At 36.0% G+C, this 14,971-nt stretch overlaps 1 protein-coding gene across 1 annotated transcript in view; it reads right to left on the reverse strand.

The window, feature by feature from the left end:
- Nucleotides 1-14,971, reverse strand: part of Grm7 (glutamate metabotropic receptor 7) — an 846,624-nt gene that overhangs the window by 382,689 nt on the left and 448,964 nt on the right. The window contains 1 exon segment of the mRNA XM_038319039.1: nt 4,294-4,437. Within this exon segment, the coding sequence (XP_038174967.1) occupies nt 4,294-4,437 (144 nt within the window).

Below are 14,971 nucleotides of genomic sequence, written 5' to 3' on the forward strand. Positions count from 1 at the left end.
AACTAACTAAATAAAAACAACTAGCTAACACATTATATACTTTCTTTAGGGAAAACAAGCACAAATATGTCATAGCACCAAAAGAAAAAATTAAGTGCTTAATTCTATAGAGTGTCATTTGAATGCTCATAATAATGTAAACACTAATTTTAATTCACTAGAAATGTGGTATGAGGATGTTGGGACCTTCAATGTGATTTATATAATTTAAAACATCTCAGATGTAAATGAGTAGACAGTTCAGGAAATCAGCAATTTTAAACTTGCCTGTCTGTCCATTATGCAGATGAAACCAGAAGTGTTTGAAGAGTTGGAATAGCTGCCCAAGAGAACAGAGCCAGAGATTATGGAGGATAGGACAGGAAGCAGACATTTTGCATTAGAGTGTTTTGTCATGGTTTGTAATTAAATACATAGGACTGGTGAGATGGCTCAAAGAACAAAGGTACTTGGCACTAAACCTGAGGACCTGAATTCAACTCTTGATGCCCACAAAGTATAGGAAGACAACTGACTCCCAAAGAGGTTGTCCTTTGATCTCATGACTGTACATATGCATATGCACACACAATAAATAACAAAAAAATAATTACATATGTGTACATATATTTTTCCTAAAAGAAAGTACTGGGGCTGTCAATAAAATGCACTTAGTTTGAATATCAAAGGCTATAGTTAAAAACATGAAAAAAACAGTTTTTAAAACTGTGATTTTCCAATTCCTATATGACAAAACTGGCCAACATAAAGTTATGTGTATTCATGTATTTGTATGTGTATAAGAACATACACATATAATTCAAATACAGAATCATATTAGGTCACAGAGAGGAGATAATAATTTGTTACTAAAACATTTGTAGAGGTGATGACTTCTGACAGTGATGAGAAAGGTATTCGAAGTTCCGATGATGACTAAATTCTAATGTGAGTCACCAAAGCTCATGCAGAGTTTGGGCAAGTATCGTGCTGCAGGAGAAAGTCAGAGAGCACGTGCAAGTCACTTGCAAATACTAAACGGCCTGAAGACAGAGGCTATAGGTTTTATAAAATATAATTTTAATAATTACTTGTAATCATTTGCTTTGACATCTAACTTTTCTGCAGGGTTGGGCAGAATAAAATTTATAGCATTCTTTTTATTAAAAAAGAGAAAGAAACTCTTATTTCCTAGGGGATTTACAATGCACACTTGTTACTTTTATAACTGCAGAATTATATTTTGAAGACAGATTTTGTTTTTCCTTAAAATCCAAATTATCAATACCCATGACTGATTCAGCATTTAGCTTCCTTCAAAACTGAGATATTAATGCCATCTTATTCCTGGTCTCAAAGTGTTTGAAGTTAATGTTGCAGGAAATGTCAAAATTTTCCATCTCCAGTGTACAGTTTTGAAAAAGTTTCAACATTATAGGGATTCTGTAATCTTCAGATGGTTCTGCCTTTAATATCACATTCTAGAAGAAGCATATGCAGCAGATTTTATCGTTCTGCTCAGAAACCAAGATGCTAACACATAAATTGCAATACAGAATAATATTCAATAAAGAAAGTAGCTGCATTATAAAATAATTTATCAGGGGATTATGTACAGTTTCTGTCCAAAACAAAAGCCACACACTACAGAACAAAAGTGTTGTCATGTTAACCACAAAACTACCATTGTAAAAACTCAACATAGATATACATTACTAAGGTCTCACACATTAGTAAATGCACGAAGCAGACAATAAAAGACTATTACAATGTTTGACAGGGATGTTAATAGCATGGGGGGCAGTTGGAGCACAAAGACCAATATATGGAAAACACAACCTCACAAGTAACTAAAACACAAAGTTGAATAAGACAACCCAAAAGTGACACAAACAGGAGAGAAACAATGCATTTCATGGTCATCCAAAACATTTCCCAGTGAATGGCAAACATGAAAGATAACTTGAGATAAAGACAAAGACTGAATTCAGCAAGACAATGCCATGAGCAAAAGACATGCTGGTAGAACTGGATCAAACAACTGCATATGTGGTATATGTGAGGTCTAAAATGGTTAGACTTGAATAAAGACTTTATCTTATTTCAGCCCTATACCTACAGTCCCAGCAATCAGAAAATGAGGCAAGAGAATTATGAGTAAGAGGCCAATGTAGGTTATGGAGTAAAACTCTGAAGATGGGGAGGAAAAGTGGGGGTTGGAGGGAGAACAAGGAAATGAACAAAAATACCAACCATAAAGTCCAGGGGTAAATGGCTTTCATATACCATTAAGCACAGAGCTTCAGATTCAGAATTTCAATCATTCATTTAATATTTATTTAGCACCACCTATTCCCTTATTATCAAGACTGGTAGGAAAGATAAAAATGCCATTCAACAATCATCTAAGGAAGACTAGAGACAATGGAAAATGCCAACTAGTATGAACCAGTCAGGAACAACAGCAACACACAATGCCACTGGCATATGTTAAAATATTAACATGTTGTGAGAAGAATTTTTCAGACATACTCTGGCTGGAGAATTCTTCCTTGAAACATACCAGAAACAATGGAAAGATCAAGGAAGGAAGGAAGAGTAACAGCCTTGTGGCCAGCAGTGTGTACATCATGGAGTGTTTAGAGGGAATTTAGACTAGGAAGCCCTCTCAAAGGACAGCTTCAGAAGACTTTCATTTCATTGCTGGGAGAACTTAGATGCAAAGGAAAGGGGAACTAGGGGAAGAAACCTTTTCAAGGACAGAGAGTAATTCTCAGGTTCCTTTTCCCATGTAATGGTCATGTGACCTCACTGGTGGTCACAGCTTTCATAGAGGGATGCTGGAGAGATTCTGGGCTATTTTTTTGGGACACATGGAGCAGGAAGAAGAAAGAAAGGATGCTGAAAATGACCTTGGGAGATGCCATGGAAGAAATTATCATGGGCTGAACCATTCAGTTTTACCCAGTAAAAATAACATACTTTCAAATTCATTGACAAAGAATTTTAAGATATAAGGGAAAGATTCAACACATAAATTTTCCACACCAGGGAAGCATAAAATAGCACATTTCCAGATGATTGTATTGATGGCCTTTTTAAGGAAAGGGCAGATCTTTTTAGAATCTACCTTAGAAAATATTACAATCTAAACACACTTAGAGCATGCAAAATAATGAATCTGTGATTAAATTTCAAAAGATTACACATAAAATTCTATGTGCACTGTGAATATGATATATTAGTCTGATATATTTATATATCATACATATGTATTATAAGTATATATTTTATATTTATAATTCAGCACACATTCCAGTACAGGAAGTCTGTAACTAGAATATTTTTTAGCTGTGTAATTCTGTGATGAGAAATGTAATTGTCAATACATGAGGGAGAAGCTAGATAAACTATAGTATATATGTAAAATAAAATTATGTGTGTAGATTAAAAACTGCAGAGATCCATAAGTACTGATAAACAAGGTCCTCTGTAATGAAATGTTAAGGTAAGCTTAGGTAAAGAGGAGACACATACAGTACACCTACAGGGTACTTAAAATGGATCAGGAGCATGATACAGAATATTTCTAGAATGGCACATCAGAGACTGGCAAGCCAGGAGCTTGCTGCCCACAAGGGAGAACTTGTTAGCTAGCATACAGGGTACAAGAACATGTTGCTGGACACTACTAGAAAAGTTTAGCCTTTTTAATCAAGCACAAGTTACTATTTATTTCTAAAAGACAAAATTAAATTCTGGACTGGGTTACTGCTTTCAGAAAAGGAATCACGGGGTACTTGCATTCTGGAAGAGTTTTCAACAGGGTATGTTGTGGCTGCAAAGTGAAGGAAACTCACTGAAAAAGGAAGTTAAAATGACAAGTTGGAATGCAGGAAATCAATAAAGAAGAATAAATACTAGAGGGCTGGAGAATGTGGACATCTAAGAGTTGGTGTCCTGAGTTTCACTTCCTGAGCATCGAAGGCAGAACTATAAGTCCTTTGTCTTTTACACTAACAAACACCACTCTTGGAATAAAAGCCTGCAATACTTAGATCTGGTTTTCAAAATACTACTTTCAAAGTTCAAATACTTTTTACCTTCTACCATTAATTCAATACAGGAGAGCAATGTGCTACTGCTTCTACAACTGACAAACTGTGGAGACAGCAAGCAGGAAAGAATTTACCACCTTATAATTATCACCTCTGGTCTGACTTTATTTCTCCTCTCCTTTGCCAGCATCCTCATCCTTCTGCCTCCTAAAGCTTGTAACATGCCATAGGAACGAGGTTGACCAGTCATCCTTACTTTATATCCTCATCGTTGGCAAAAATCACGACGGCCCTGGAGTTGGGGGTGTCCAAGAGCTGTTTGATAATTCTATCAAGTCAAGTGGTTCTGTCTTTGCGCTCTTGGGGGATTCTCACGGACTGGGCAATGCAGAGCCCACCGTTCAAGAAAAGAAAAGCAAAGTGTCAATAAAGTCCCAACGGAGGTAACAAAGAACAGGAGATAATGGGGGAAGGGATTGATACTGAGTCTGTAGCACTTCCTAGTGATGCTGTTGTTCAGGAAAGTCCATAAGTCATCAAGGTTGTTCTTGAACTATTCTCGCAAACCATGCAGTAAACAGCCGAGCCTCAGTCTTTGTAATGCCTTCAAAACTAATACTTCCCAGGAAAGCTAGTGGCATTAATGCTGAGAAGTAGGTAAAGGGGGGCAGATAAAATGTTTGGGTGGAATTCTTTACAATGCATGTTATGTATTATGTTAACGTTACAGACACTGAAGCAACAACTTTCCCATATTTATCCCTGATAGTTTTCTTAACTTTGAATTCACAAATGGTTCTTTTCTCTGGCAACACATGCTCTAAACTTTTAAAGATCAGCTCCAGAGAAATACAATGAAGAAGACATAGGAACCACAAGATCACTGGCTGTCACAAATAAAACTTTGTTGATCACATATTGTTGACCCACTGGAAAACTGTTCCCAGTTGATTTTAATGTATGTCTGGAGGAGAAATAGAGCCAGGGACAGTTTACTGAATAAATGATGGATTTCATCTTATTCCAACTCTTGCTTAGTCATCACTCCTGAAAATAGTATTTTACAAGATGCACTTTCAGACATGTGAGAAAAGAGAAAAGAAGATATTTGTAGAAAAAAATATGAAAATCATCCCAGGTGTAGAAACACATAAGTAGGAATGAGTAAAACACCTTACTCTTTCTGTTATGCACCATGGAACGTCAAAGTGGATTTTCTTACACTTAGAACATGGATGTACATAGGCTTCCACAAACACAGAAACTCAGATCCCAAATTAAGATTCCACTGAAACGTTATGCTCAGTTAGTATTAATATTATGCTAAGCAGTTTTCCCAACTTCAGCCCTCCCGAAAACACCTGTGTCACTCTTCAATGTACAGATGCCCTACAACACTGCAATTACGATATTTAACCTGGCTGAAATTCCTAAAATCATACATACAACAGGAGTAGACATTCCTTTCAAGTGCAACTAGAAGGTTCATTAAGACAAACCATATCTTGGCCTCAAGGAAAAAGGAAATAAAAGCCCCCAGAAATTATACAAAGTATATTCTCATATCTTTAAAATGTGGACATTAATAGCAAAAGTCATAGAAAAATCCAATATTAAAAATTCAACAAAAACTTGTGAAGTTATCTCTGGGTAAAATAGAAAGTGTCCAAGAAATTATATACTTGAGAAGACTTAAAATAAAACTATAGTACATTACACTAATGGATAATAGATGAAATGGTAGTTAGATAGGAAACATATTTATACTGGAAAACAAAAAAAGAATTGATGTAGGCAAACTTACTCCCAAGAGAGAATGGGTAAACACCAAGAAGTCAGACATATGATAAAAATTAAAGCAAAATCAATAGATTTGAAATAGAGAAACAACAGAGAAATAGAGTCCAAATATCATTATTCCAAATGACCAATACAAATTGACAAATCTTGGAGCTAGAATGACAAGGAGAGATATCTCAGACTATAAAGGGATAAACTATAAATAACATGTACATCCTATCCATGAGTGTGATGAACTTTTATGTTTTTAAACTCATCAAGAAAACATCAAGAAAATAGAATATTTTCTTCAGATACACAAATTATAAAAGTTGAAAGAAAAATTAGTTATCTGAATAATCCCAGATCATCTTTGTGAGTCCATATAAATTACAAACAGCAATTTTCTGTTTTAGAAATAACATCATAAAAGAAAGGTATAGGCTCAAATGGTTTTATTAATGAATTCCAAAAATCCTGAAGGAAGATATAAAGCCTACATAGAATGTTTCAAGAGAAGGAGGTTATGGTTCAACTCATTGCATGAGGTTAGTATCATATGATATTACCAGAATCAGTTAAACAAACAAAAATCAAAACATGCAGATGTTCAAAAGCTCAAGAAGAGAGTCTCATTATAAGTAGGCTGCATACTGATGTGGATTGTTAGGTAACCTAAGCAGTCAGTCTGAAATATTGACACTATTTCAGGTGTCATTAAACTTCAATTCCCACTTCAGGAAGCACCATGGAGCCAATCAGTAAAAACACTGGGGCCACATGCTATTCTAATCTTGAGAAGAAAAAGCTAGCTATAATCCTGGTTCTTTGACATGAAAAACTTGATCATTATGAGCAATAAAAAAGTGAAAGAATGAAAGAGAGAGAGAGAGAGAGAGAGAGAGAGAGAGAGAGAGAGAGAGAGAGAGAATAAAAGCAATGTTCCAAGGCAAAGCAGATCAGTGGGAAGGCAAAAATTTTCATATTTTATCAGTGACAAAATATCTTGCTTCAGCCTCTAAAGGTCTGGCCAATTTGAGGAAATTGGATAGTTGAGAATAAGGAAGGACAGAGGAGATGAGATCAAGGAAAGAAGATATCTTGATTGAGGGAGCCATTATAGGTTTAACAAGAAACCTGGCTCTAGAGAAATTCCCAGGAATCCACAAGGATGACCCCAACTATGACCCTAAGCAATAGAGTATCTTAAATTGCCCTGTAGATTGATGAATATCTTAAATATTGCCATAGAACTTTCATGCAACAACTGATGGAAACAGAGGCAAAGACCTGCATTGGAGCATTGCACTGAGTTTCCAAAGTCCAGTTAAAGAGTGGGGGGAATGAGAATATGAGCAAAGAAGTCAACATCATGATGGGTACACCTATTAAACAGTCTACGTGAGCTAATGGGAGCTTACAAACTTCAGCTGGACTTGGAAGGAACAAGCACACAAGATCAAACTAGTCCCTCTGATTGTTGGCGACAGTTGCATGGCTGGGGCAGACTGAAGGGCCACTGACAGTGGCACCAGGATTTGTCCCTACTACCTGTACTGACTTTTGGAAAACTGTTCTTTTTTGGATGGATACCTTGCTCAGCCTAGATATAGTAGGGAGTGCCCTTGGACCTTCCCCAAAGACATGTGCCTTAAGCCCTCTCTTGAGGATTGGTTGGGGGTGAGGTGGAAGAAATAGGAGGAGGGGAGGGAGTGGGAACTTGGATTGGTATATGGTGTGGGAGTTCTTTTGTCTATATGTTGCTTTTATTGGTTAATGAATAAAGATCTTCTTTGAGCCTATGGTAGGGAAGAACAGAACTAGGTGGGGAAATCTATGCTGTATGCTGGGAGAAAGAAGAGCAGAGTCAGTGAGAAGCTATGGAGCCACTGCCAGAGTTAGACATGCCAAAACTTGCTGGTAAGCCACTGTCACATGGTGATACACAGATTAATAGAAATGGGTTAAATTAATGTGTAAGTGTTATCAATAAAAAGCTAATGGGAAAAGCAGTGGTTTAATACAGAAGGCTTGGAACCAAAGCAAGCTCTCCCCCGTTACATTTGCACACCAATGTGGTAGACTAAATCCATGTACAACCTAAAAAAAGCTTGAAAAGGAACTCTGGACACAGAAAAACAAAGCTTAGCCTCGTGTTTTCTTCAGCTGGTGGCATGTTGCAACTCCCTTAAGGAGGTTTCATGATTCACTGGTAGCAGAAAAAAAGTTTAAAAAGTCAGCTTCCTGGACCATGCTGCCAGCTCAAACTCCAGCTAAGGAGCATTTGTGGGCCCAGGTGTTTGTGTGCTCACTTGAGGTCAGGAGGAAAGTAGCTGAGTCCAGCTCAGCACCCCTCCACCTGGGCAGGTGGTTGGATCAGGACTGCTAGACATGCACAAGCAGGAGAGTATAGTGGATTTCTCCCACCATGCAGAAATATTTTCAAGCAAGCACTGCTCTGCATGGCAAACTTAGCTATTACTCAGATAAAATGGGTTTATGTGTTACATGCTCATTCTCAGAGTTAAGGTACTGAGCATGGCTCTGACCTGACAGCACCAGAGCTGGCAGTAATGTATCTCTACCATTTTGAAAGTGGAAAGAGGTGGATCCAGCATCCAGAGCAGCTGCAACTAAGCTGCTTACTATATTAAAAGCTCTTCAAGACAGTAAAGAATTAGAAATAAGACAATAAGGACAGTTTCAGACATAAAAGACCTCTAAATGAGTCCCAGTTTTGGATAAATGTATGTAAGGCTTGAGAGAGAAAGGAAAAAAAGTATAGAGAGTTATAAAAAGAAATAAATGGTTTAAAATTAAAAGTCTTTAAATGGACCGAATACAGACAGTTTTAGATTAAAGGAGTAAAGATAACAAAATAAATATTAAAATAACAGTAAAAATAAATAAGCCACATAAAGATGGAATATAAACAGAGAGTCTGGATTATGTATATTATTTTGTCTTTGAATTTTTTGACTGTGAAGGAGCTAAGTACAGAGAAACATTTCATTGTATGCTAAACTAAACCATCATGTATATTATAAAGGTGCCTTGACTTCAAAATTTGTGTCTGTTGATATGTTGCTTTGGAAAAAAAGGTTATTCTTTTGTTTCCACAGAGGATGAGAACCTGTGGATTCATTCCAGGCTAATATGGTTTAATAGAACATGACCCCTCCTCCCTGAGAGGTCACTGTGAACAACCTCAAATAATTACTTCACCCAGTAAATAGCAGAAGAAGTGTTTGGACAGAAACTATGCCATATTTCCATATATGTTGTAAATGTTTCTTTTACATTTAAAGGGGTATATGCCTATAGAGATGGATACTTTGCATGGGTATGGGTCTTGGTTTACTGATAGAAGTTTTACATCAATTTTGTTATATGTATATTTTTGCTCTTGATTAAGGTATTGTGTTTGTACAGTTCATTTCAAAATGTAATGCATAATTTAAAATATAGGTTAAATAGATAATTCATCTATAATTAATCATGTTAGGTTTTCTAGATATATCGAGATATATATCAGTTAGTTAAGTATTCTTCAAACCTTTCAAAGACTACAGAATTATGGGATTTAAAATGTTTTTAATATCTTAGGACTTTTCATGACAATGAGACATGTCCACTCCCAGCAGCACCAATTACTTCAAGAGGGAAGATGGGCATCAAGAGGCCCCTTATAGAGTGGTAGCCATTTGGGGGAAAAAAACTGCTCTTGCTTGGAGCTGCTTAATGAACTGGACATATGGGAACTGCAGAGAAATGACTGAAGGGTAAGACAATCTTTTGGGGTTCCTGCTTCATGAAAGAGTCTACTAGACATTCTGCTGAACACAGACAAAAGAGAATGACAAACTGCCAATATAAGTGGAACTGTCTTTGAAATTTCCTGCTTCATGGAAAAGTTTGTTGGATACTATGTGTCAGTAGGGTAAAGATGGATATTCCAAAGGTACAGAAGAAATTTGGGTGATTGCCCAGAAAGTGATATGTCTCTGTCAATTCCAGAATTTTGAAAGTTGCTCATATTGTACTTCCTGTTACTCTTAGGTAATAGTATATCCTTCTGGAGTCTTTGATGGAGTTGAAGAATGAATATAGTTTTCCTTTGTTCATGGTAAAAGATTGTAACTGTAATTCTTGCTGATAACTGTTTTGTTATATGTAATTTTACTTGGGAACCAACAAGCAGCTCTCTCCCACTACAGGTACTATATAATAAAAAGGATAGTTTGTTTTCTTTTTTAAAAGATAAATAAAAGGAAAAAAAATGGCTAGTATGAATGCCTAAAACCAGATTCCACCTTAAAACAGGAAAATCACAAGGTTTCCACCAGAACACAGTGCTGTTTGCTCTTCTACGTTGCCCCATCATCACTCACTTGGTTTCAAGTTAAGTCTGCCATTCAACTGTTTGCTGATGTCTCAATAAGTTTGTGCTAAAATTTGAAGGCGAATGCCAAGATTAATACAGAAAGTGAAGCAAGATAATCTGATAGGCTAGGTTATATTTCTCTTGGGTGTAAACATTTGAACTTGATTTACTTCATTAAGCATAGATAGGGACAGGAATCCATTCCAGTATGTGATTCAACTCATGGTCTCTACAACCAACCAGGGGTATAAAAATGAATTATAAAATTGTCTTTAATTGTAGAGCTAGAATTGGTTGCAAATTGTTGAAGGGGTTTAAACCTTAATAGGTCAACTGATATGAATTGTTGCTGGATTGAAGCATCTGATTTTCCTTAAATTGAGTGTCTGAAAAAATGCATTTAAAGTTTCTACCATATTCACAGTGTTAGTCACATTCTTTGCTAGATGCAATTATTTGGACATGAGGAAAGATAAGATATGTTGATTGATATTTGAAATTGGATGAGATCCCAATTGCCAAAAGAAGAGGGAAACTGGAAAGAGTCACAGTAATCAAGTTTTTTTCTTTTTAAAAAATGGGGTTTGCAGATCCTATATTTCAGTTTGATTCTTGAATATACATTAAAACATAATAATCCAGGAGGGTGGAGATAAGGAAATGACCAGGAAGTTGGAGAGAGGCAGGGGCTGGTGGAGGAGATATGACAAAAATACACTGTTTCCATCATGGAATTTTCAAAGATAAAAACAGCTCTTAAAACATTAATATAACACAACTTAAGAATTCTTAAGTGGGTATCTAATAAGTGACTATGACTGAATTTCAAAAAGAAAGGAACATCTATTTATGTATCTCTATTGAGTGGATTTCTTCCAAGGAATGAAAAGATATTTATTATCTTGAGAATCATTAAATTTAAAAAATTCAAGCAGCCTGCTCAAGACATGCACGAAATGTGTATAACAAAATTCAATAGATATACATGATAAAAATTCCATGAACTAGAATTAGAAGAGAACTATATTAGCTTAAGGACAGGCACCTACAGAAAGGCCAGCAAGCATAGTTGTGGAAAGTAAGAGACCACAACCAGGAGAAGTTGTTTTCTGTTCTGTAACAATGTATTGGAGTCCTTGACCTGACAAAAAGAATAAAAAAGACCAAGATAAAATGTGTACAAGGAGCAGTAAAAATGTCTATTTGTATATGATGTGATAGTATATATATAGGACACCCTTGACCCTAAAGAACTGCTAAACTTCACCAAAACTATTAAATAGCTGAAGCAAATTAAAGGTATAAACTCCATATATAAAATCAATCATTCATGTACTTCAGCAAGAAACACATATTACTAAGTTATAAATACAGTCATTAACAAAACAAAATTATAGCACTGACACCATGAAATGTGTTCAGAATCTGTACCAAAAAACTATGATGGGAGAATGGAGTGGACTGTAAATTCGGATAAGTTTTCTGTATTTTAATCTACAGGTGTAATGAAATGTCAATCAAAACTCATTTTGCATTCATACAGAAGGTAAAAGAAATAAAAGAGGCAAACAGTCTAAGAGCAACAACAAAATTAAGACTCATGATGCCAATTTTAAGACTTAACATGAAGTTACAACATCAAGACAGGGAAGAAACTTATAAACTATAGATATGTGACTGAGGAACATTTTATGTGTATGTACATCACATTAACAACCATCAGCAAAGATGCAAATGGCTATCAAAGAATAAAGGTCAGTCTTCCACAATTGGTGCAAATATTGGCTATGCATATAGAGAACAAATGTCAACAGTTAACTAATATTCTTCATAAAAATTTACTCTGCATGGAAGTTTGACCAGCATATATAACCTGTGTCAGAAAACTTTTCAAAAAATAAGTGAGTAATGTATAACTTGCTGTTTGACAGTTTTCAGTTTTTGGACCTAAAAAAAGAAAAAGAAAAAGAAAAGATCCAGAATGTACAAAGGAAAAGGAACTGATGAATTTTATTTTATGAAAATTTAGAATATTTGTTCCATGAAAATCAATGAGAAAAACATAAAAAAGCTAGAGATTAGAATGAAGTCATTTTTTGATAATAGCCTTCTATATAGAATAATGCTTAAAGTAAACAATGTACTAAGAGATGCAAGAGATGGACAAAAGGGTCCAAATTCACAGTTAGAAGCCTGAAGAGATAGGTAACAGCAGTCATGAGAGAAATGGTGAAGTAGGTTAGATACCAATACACAGTCAACAGACAGACCTGCTTAATGACAGTAGCTTCCTACCAAGTCCAAATGCTGGAAATCATTCAGAATTCAGAAATGTCTCATCATTATTGGTACAATACATTGTGCAATGGCTTGCAGCCTTCAGAAGGTGGCTTGACATGTGCAGGGCTAGCACACTTACCCCTCTAAGGAAGCAGATCTCACCCTGTGCTTTTGCAGAAATGAACTAAATTTTATTTTAATAGAAATGTGGATGCTTATATATATTATATAAACATATTTATGCATATTAACATATATACATATATAAACATATATACATATATGCACTTGTACTTTATTTGTAACCATTACCAATGAAAATATGTCAGATTTAATAGGTAAGTGGAGAGCTGTGGCTAATATACAGGTCAGAATGCTTTTTTTTTTAGCAGCTATAGGGAACCATTCTTTTATGCAGAAGAATAAACCTGAGATATTTTACACTTTGTGTAAAATAATGAACTCTAAGGCTGTACTTGGTGTCTTTCTATAGATAGAACAATGTGTAAAAATTCAAAACTGAAGACTGAAGAAGTGGGAGTCAGATACAGGGGTTTATCAGAGTAGGAGAAGTTTACTGAAACAGCACCATACAAAAGAACTGCATGGTGAAAGGCAGAGCTCTGTAGTATGGAATATGGCATGGTGAGTACAGGGTAAGAGAGGCATCTACTCCTTCTGAACAATGTACCATAGTACCTAAACTTAATGCATACAGTCCTCTACCCATAATGTAGAAGGATCCCTCCCAACAGTGACAACGAGCTTCACCACGTTATGAATGTATAAAGAACTTGATGGCATGTGGAAAGGCAACGACCTATGTCAACTCTGAATAGCAATGTTTTTATTAGAAATGCTGTGACTAAGAATTGCTTGGGAAATGGTATTATGATTTGTTGCAATGCAATTTTCAGTCTGAAGCTTTCTTCTATATTTGGCTTGAAAAAGTAAAATAAACTAAGTAATGGAAGTCAGGTTCATACCTGCTAACTAGGATAGAATTATTTATTTTGTCCTTCTCAGTGATTTAACTTTACTCATGGAAGCTCATCTGATGAGAGTTTTTTGAGGGCCAACCCCAATGCTCTCTCAGCGATCAGAAAGAAATCTACAGCCAGCACAAGACACAGGATCTGAGGGCAAAAAATAAATCTCTCACACCGTACTTCTTCATGCCAGTTTCTTTACTGTTCTCTGTCTATCCTAATTCTCCTGTCCTACATCTAATTCCTCCAAGATTCTCCTCTCTCTAGTCCATAAACTTCTTTTCTGAGGATCCTTGAAGCAATAAAGAAATTTTAAGTGTTGTTTCCCATTGGTCAAAAGCACATACCTAAGACAAGTGATAGGTACTTGAGCCATTGCCATGACAACACAAAGGTCCAAGGTTACAGAAGTGAGGCCATGTCAAGAAGGTAGGATGTGCAGTGTCTACTGGGATAAACTTTGGAACATAGGTTTTTTTTTAATAGACTTGACAAGCAAAGAATTAGCATGTTTTTCTTTAGTAAACTTAGTTGGACATCTCCGTTTCTAACCTTGTGCAAAAAGCCTTTAGTCTAGTTTGAACTTTCTCTGAGGTAAAAGTTAGGTAATTGTGTGCAGTTTGTGTTAAATTGAGGAGAAATTCTTAGTTTTTTTGATATTAGTCTGAGTAAAAAGGAAAAAAAAGCAGGCTTTTAAGTATCTATAGTCTTCATGGGACAAATAGATCCAGTTACAAAGCATGTCCAGGACATATTCTATATATCAAACATATATAGGTAAATAAAAAGTCATCTTCCTGACCACCCACAGATATATGTGCCCATAAGATTGAGATGCACTCACGAGATTACATATACACATCACATGAGATTACACACTCTAGTGCAGGTATTGGGGTCACACTTTAGCAAAAGTGAGCAATGGTTTCCAGAGTTGATTGTCCTGCAGGCCTTAATTAATTTCCAGCAGATTCACACCTCTGGAAGGCTGACATCTGAACACTAATTGTGACCTGTTGCAATGCTCATGACCCCTGACACACATCCAGATTGACTCTTGTGCCTATTTGATATTCAAATAGCATTTTATTCATTCATTTAATTTTATACTCTTCTTAATTCTTCTGTGTAGAATAACTGCACCAAAGCAAATGGGTAGGTGGCATGGATCCCCTGCCATTGTCACATTGTAGTGTGTGGCCTTAAAGATTCATGTTTTGGGGGGGAGAGAGTAGATAGGAAGAAGAATAATCATCATTTATGTTAGTGTATACATACTGTTAGCATCCAGCATACCTTGGCCCCCTGTCCCTTGGGACCTGGCAGTATGTCACCCTCTCCTTGCATGGCGCTACTACTCTGCCACTTTAAGAGACAAGCCCTGCCTACTCCCATCATCTTCTTTATACCTCTTCTCTGATAAAGCAGTCACTCACTGTCTCTCTTTCTCTTTCTCTTTCTCTTTCTCTTTCTCTTTCTCCTTCTCTTTCTCTTTCTCCTTC

Source organism: Arvicola amphibius, chromosome 2 (genome assembly GCF_903992535.2).
Source record: "Arvicola amphibius chromosome 2, mArvAmp1.2, whole genome shotgun sequence".
In the NCBI taxonomy this organism is placed as follows: domain Eukaryota; kingdom Metazoa; phylum Chordata; class Mammalia; order Rodentia; family Cricetidae; genus Arvicola; species Arvicola amphibius.